At 50.9% G+C, this 6,306-nt stretch overlaps 2 protein-coding genes across 2 annotated transcripts; both read right to left on the bottom strand.

Moving 5' to 3' along the window:
- Positions 1-204: 204 nt before the first annotated feature.
- SAICODRAFT_5455 (uncharacterized protein) lies at positions 205-872 on the bottom strand (the record flags this gene model as incomplete). The annotated part of the gene is made up of 2 exons (XM_019169297.1): positions 205-214; positions 274-872. 2 exons carry the CDS (start codon positions 870-872, stop codon positions 205-207), a joined length of 609 nt encoding a protein of 202 aa, XP_019026629.1.
- A 2,701-nt stretch (positions 873-3,573) lies between these two features.
- On the bottom strand, positions 3,574-6,259 carry SAICODRAFT_5454 (uncharacterized protein; the record flags this gene model as incomplete). Its single annotated transcript, XM_019169296.1, has 2 exons — positions 3,574-6,107; positions 6,187-6,259. 2 exons carry the CDS (start codon positions 6,257-6,259, stop codon positions 3,574-3,576), a joined length of 2,607 nt encoding a protein of 868 aa, XP_019026628.1.
- Between the last annotated feature and the right edge of the window lie 47 nt (positions 6,260-6,306).

The raw sequence follows: 6,306 nt of genomic DNA, 5'->3' as shown, positions 1-6,306 counted from the left end.
GGCTCTTCATTGGCAATATAGTCTGCCCATCGATTCTGCTGGTGCATGTTGATGTGTCGATGAGCCTTACTCAATGGGTGAACGTAGCATAGGTTTTGATGGTGCTGGGCGCATTTGTATTTCTGCTGAAGGGACTGTACGGCAAGCAACTTGTGGTAAGCAACAGGGTCTCCCTCGATGTTGACAGAAACATCCTGAAGGGCCCTAGTTGTTGCTGTATTCCTAGCCCTTGCGAATGGAATGTTGCGGGGCCTTGATTTCTGCTGGGAGGACCTAGTGGGAGTTTCGAGGTCTTCGGTACGGGCGAGAGACTGGATTTGCGGTACGAAGCGCGTATCGATTTGAATGAAAGCTGTCCACTCGATCTTAGGTACCATGCGCTCAGTGTTGACGGCCTCAATGAATGCTTCCCAGTCGAGGGGGTGCCGTAGTCGACACCATGGTGCATCCTTGGAACGACCGCGTACAACTTTCCATTGAATGTAGGGAGTAAGGGAGTGAATGTTGATGCCCTCTTTGACCACAGGGTCCTGACGCGACTCCTCGAGGGCGAGATCGAGCAATAGTGGTTGAACAAAGTCCCATTCTTTCAGGGGGTTGACCATGAAGGGTCCTTGGGCATACCTAAATTTCGGCTCCCTAGTAACGATAACCTGAACCATGAAATCATCGTATTGACTCACAAGTTCAGGAGCTGGGTCTTCGATTTCGAGATCAATGACTGTTTTGGTACGTTTAACCCTGGCGGGTGGTTTTGATGGAGGGCTTGACCGCAAATCATCCTCGAGCCTAGGCGGGGGTTTGGGGGTGCGGCTTGAAGCCCTGAGCTGAAGTGATTGTTTGGCTGCTCCTCTCAGCTTCCTAGGAGGCATATTGATGGAGTTATGACGTGTTTTGTTGGAGTGTCGATGTCAGACGCGCAGGGGTGATTTTAGGCCCTGCGACAAGCATTTTGCAACCAGCAGTAAACTAAAAGATTTGAGACAGAGTCGCACATTCAAGTTGACACAACCGAGAGAATGGCAATTTAAGGCTACACTTACGATGACGAGTAGCAATGCCATGCCGGAACCTTACCCAACCATCAGAGCCCTTAAACACGAACCGCGTGGACCGGCGTGTTGAGTGAAGTTGTATGGCCAGTGCTGTATACGTATACGCGTACTGCTGGTCATTGTAACGACGTCATAGGTCAAGCAATAGTATTAGTGGGGAGTTGAATGCAAAAATGCCACTCATGGAGTGGAGGTGCAAAATCATGAACATACCTTTTCCGAATGGGCAGCTAAGGGGTAATTCCTCAAAGTGAGCGGCTTAGTGCCCATCTTATCATGAGGGCCTGCTATGCCGATTGCGAGGACAGCACGGCATATTCTTGCAGTTGGTATGACATCGCTAAGCTCTGTCTAGGCTGAAGATCCCTGAAAATGTCTGGGTACTGCTCTTACCACGCAACCATTCAAACTTTCCTCGTTAACTAGTGTGGCACTTCACATACGCCATGTGTCTCCTCGTTCACACGTTGGAATTTGTTCGACACTGTAAACCGCCGAACACAGTGAGCAGCAGACGTGCTTTTATCAAGTAGAAGATGGCCGTACTGTTACGAAGACGCCAATGTTCGCATTTCGCCTACCGTGCAGCGAATTGATATCTTTGATACTGTTATGATCCAAGTAAAGTTGCCTAGAGCGGCGGCGCCAACGGCAAAAGCCCAAGCCATCCAAGGCCCCGTCGCTCCTGCTGTTGAACTGTTCAATTTTGTCTGAAATCAATGCGTAGGCAGGATCACCTGACGGTAGCGTAACAGACGAGGACGTATGGTTTTCCCTCGTGGCTACGCCATAACATGGGTCTAATGTATTTCTTTACTCGGCTTTAAGTTACATATCTAGATTCACTAACTCAAGAACCTCTCTCCTCACCGGCCAGTCGTCATGCATATGTCTTGGTGCACACAGGAAATACGCATTAGTAAGTGTAGGCCAATAAAGCTCAAAATCCGCACGTCCATGCTGCAGCTGAGGTGCCCGTGCCGCTAGTACTACCTAGTACTGTGCTAGTTGCAGCAAGGTGAAAACGAGATTGCTCCACCAAACCACGTATTGTGCTTTCGCCCCTTCCAAGAAGGCATTACATACATTGCAAGCATGTCCCTACCTACCTTAAAGTCAAATACGTGCACCAAGTAACTGAAAGCGCTTGGCAGCAGGACGAGTCTCTAGCTCAAATGTCTCCTCATATAGCTCTACACGCGCATCGAAGCAAGTGCGCATGCATTGTATGCCGACGTACGCGTACCCGAAAGTCGCACCCGGTATCGAGACCCAGTCTCAAAGATTTTGTCGCGGCATACAAAACAAAGACCTCAGCAATCGTCGTCGGCCTGCCAGCATTCCTCAAATTTGCCTAGGGGGTACACCCTGAGCGCTGAAGGGAACGACCATCTCGGTTTCCTTCCCGTCAATAGGCATGTCAAGACGGGGGATCAGCGTACATATCCCTCCGCCATATCTTATGCTACTCTCCAAGCTCAAGGAAAGAAGAGGATGACCGTCAACCGCTCCAGGTCCATGATCGCTTCTGAGAGAGTGGGAGTCTCTTAACAAAGACCACCGATAGATGTTCATTCTGGTCGATCCGGACACTCAGGTCATGCTCGAAGAAGCAGGCCGTGCCCTCAGTTGAGTCGTTGGCATCCTGTCCCTTGTGACATGAACTGGCCGGGGGAACAGGGGCCTTGTTAAAGCCGTATCTCAAAGGCTATATAGGTAGGACTTTATACCTAGGTAGGTTGACGTTGGAGCAGATGCGTCGAGCTGCAGATTGGGTCCGAGAACTTGGCACCGCGATGGCGCGCAAGGTCAAAGTTGGTCAATGCGCGTGTGCCGATATACGTGTGCGGAGAAAACACACCGATGGTGCTTGGCTCATGACACGGCCCACGAGCGCGATTTGATTCATTTACGGCGACAGCGATCCGAGTGTAACATACTGTTTTATGCGGTAAGCATTCGTTGTCGCCCCTATGGGGCTGCCACAGTCCGTGATGTCGGCATGTTCCTTTCAAGGAAATCAAGTCTCACGGAGTTTGCATTGCACGTTAAGCGCCAGCAAGCGGGCACGAGCAGCCACAATTCTCAGCACGATTATCTGTTTTTCCACGAAGTTGATATCTCCTTTGCCAAAGCTCGTGCTCTGCTTGATGTATCAGGAAGCGTACATAGAGCAAAGCCGTTGTCCGAGTTCCCACACGTACGCGTACGCTAAAGCTTCACAGCGTATTCGATGAAGGCGATTCAAGCTCACAAGCTACAGATTTCATGATTAGAGGCCCTAATATCGACCGGTGGTACTCAGGTTGTTGTTACTGCCGTCGAACTTGTGATGCAGGAAGGTAGTTCACACGCCTAAGTGGACAAAAACCTACGCACAGCATCCTTATTAGTACTGCGGTTCGTAGGGCCACAGAGTAGAGCAAAATCTGTCAGTTTTCCAACTATAATCGCCAAAATGCAGTAATCTGATAAGCTCACTCCATGCATACGTAGTCCTTCTAAAGCTATCGATCTCTTAGAACACCCAATCCGCATCAACTTGAGCCCACTTGAACTTCTCCCTCAACGTAGCCGCAAAGATCTTCTCAATCGGCACATCGTACTTGGCACACCAAGCATAAGACAACCTGGGATCGATGTAGTTCAACTTGGACGTACCCAACGCAGTCTCCTTGTTCTCCTCCTTGTCCGTCACACGCGTCTTCTCAACCAAAATCCTCTCATCCAGCTTCTGAATCTGCTGGTCGAGCTTCTCGACAGTAGCAGACTTGGACTTAGGCTCAAGAATACCAGTCTTGTTCTCTTCCTCAAACTCCTCGGCCAAGGCGCCGGCGGCAGCCAACCTCTCCTCCAACTCGGAGTCCTTCATCGGCTTCTTGTCCTCAGCAAGCAACGCCTCGTTTTCCTTAGCGAACTTCTTGCTGATCTTCTCCTTCTCCTTCTCCACCAAGTCCTTCTGGTGAGCCTTAATCCATTCATCATCGATGTCGGAATCATACTCAATCAATTCGGACCTCTTCTTCTTCAGCTTCGGGTCAAGAGCCAGGATCTGACGCTTACACCTGATCTTTTGATACTTCAGCGCACGAATCTTGTCAGTCATCTTCTCCATCATCTGTCCGTGGTTCTTGCTAACGGACTTCTGGTGGTTACACAAGATGGCAACCATGCGGTTCGCACGGTTGTACGCCAAGATCTTATCGGCGACCGAAGCATTCTTGGGCGTGCTCTTCAACTGTTCCTGGAAAGTGTGAGAAGCGTTGTAGGTACGGAAGACCTTGGCAGACAGCCCGTCCATAAGACTTCCCAAGTGCTTGTTGAGCTGAGTAGTGTTCAACCGGTCGAAAAGCATATCGCCCTCCGTCTTCGGCGCCTTCTTGAAGATCTTCAGGTTCTTGAATACCTGCTCGTCCACCTCGACCTCATTGTAGTAGCGGATACTGTCCTTACCCAAGAAATCGAAAGCAACCTTGTTCGGAGGCGTCAAGGTAACATGCTCGAAACGGAGCGAACAACAACCAACGGTGTCAGCCTCATCATCACCCTTCTCGTTACCAGCACGCAACGCGAACTTGTCGATGAGATACATGGCAGTAGCACGCTGACGAATGGCCATATGCTTGTCACGAAGGTCACTCGTGTAATCCTTCCGAATCTGTTTGATGTGGTCCTTAAGCTTGCGCGCCTTCTCGAACTTCTTCAAGTCGGACTGGCCCTTGAGAGAAGATCCAGCAGCAAGGAAAACGTACTTGACATTGTTGTTGACGTTCTCATTCCACGTAGCGAGCCAGGTGACGGTGTTGTCGTGCCTCACCTCCTTCCAGCTGTGGCCTTCGGGAGGAGTAGGGACAGGCGCGTTCTTGCCAATGTTGATCGTGATCTGCTCGGGCATGACACGCTGCTTGAGCTTACCCGTCTTAGGGTGCTCACCACGTCCACGGAACAAACCAGGAGGCTCGATACGGAAGTTACCGACCTTCTCCTTGCGACCGTCAAGCAGGCAGAACTTGTACCTTTCCTCCTGCTTGTCCTTTTCAGTCTTAGCTACTTTCTTCTCCTCTTTGGTCATTGCCTTCTTTTCCTCCTTCTTTTTTTCGAAGTACTCAAACATAGGTCTGAAGTCGCAGCTCTCGAATTTGTCGATGCTGACCTTCTGTCCAGCGGACTTGGCTCCTCCAGACTTCTTGATGACAGCCTGGAAGTCGCCAAAGAAGTTCTTGACGAAAGTTGGGTTGCGGGCGTGGTCAGTCTCAATCATGGCAGCGAAGAAACCGGCAACCTCCTCCGCGTCGGGATGAAGATCAATAGGCTTTCCATTATACTTCATCTTGACATGACTCGGCAAAGGCTCGTAGGGCGTCGGGAACAGAACACCAGAATGCTCCAAAGTAGTCCACTTGACACTTCCGTCGTTGTTCTGAGCCTCCCACCACTTGTACTCCTCCTCGTCCTCATCCTTGATATCAGAACTCGGGGCAGGCGAACTATTCGCAGCAGCTTCCTCGCTCTTGAGCTTCTCAGCCTTGGTCATGCGCTTCTTCGGTGCAGCTTTAGGAGTGGGCTCCTTCTTGACGGCAGCCTTCTTCGCAGGTGAGCGCTTGGCGAGGGGAGTGTCGGAGTCGGAGTCACTATCATCCTTCACGGCCTTCCTCTTAGGAGCAGCCTTCTTCTTCTTCGGCGCGGAATTGACAGACTCTGCATCACTCAAGTCACTGGAATCGGATTCTTCTTTCATGGACTTGGTGGGTGCAGAACGCTTAGCAGCCGCACGCTTGGCAAGAGGAACGTCGTCCTCAGAGTCGGATTTCGGCTCAGACTTGACAGCCTTGGTAGTCTTCTGACGCTTAGAGAGTGGGATGTCTTCTTCGCTGTCACTAGAGGCCGCATTACGCTTGGAAGAGTCGGTCCCGGTCAAAGCGGTCTTGACGTTGGAGATGGGCGGTTGCCGCTTTTTAGGCAATGGCTGCTGCTCGGCATCGACTTCATCGTCAAGGGACTTCGGAATTGTAGCTTTCGAGTGGACTTTGGAGCTGACAGGAGCATCTGCGGCTGTTTACCAGAATCAGTATACTGTGTCCATCGGGGTAACGCGACGTGGACGCGCGTGGGACGTCATTAGGGTACACACCAGCATCGTCGACTTTGGGAGGATTTTGCTTCCTCCGGATAGCGAGAGGAATGTCTTCGTCGCTGGAAGACATTCGGGCAGTATTTAGTGGTGTAAGGTATTGAAGGAGGTGTTCTGGTG

This window comes from Saitoella complicata (genome assembly GCF_001661265.1).
Source record: "Saitoella complicata NRRL Y-17804 unplaced genomic scaffold SAICOscaffold_3, whole genome shotgun sequence".
NCBI lineage: Eukaryota > Fungi > Ascomycota > Saitoellomycetes > Saitoellales > Saitoellaceae > Saitoella > Saitoella complicata.
The sequence above is the reverse complement of the archived record's forward strand: the minus strand, read 5'-3'. Positions and strand labels throughout refer to the sequence as shown.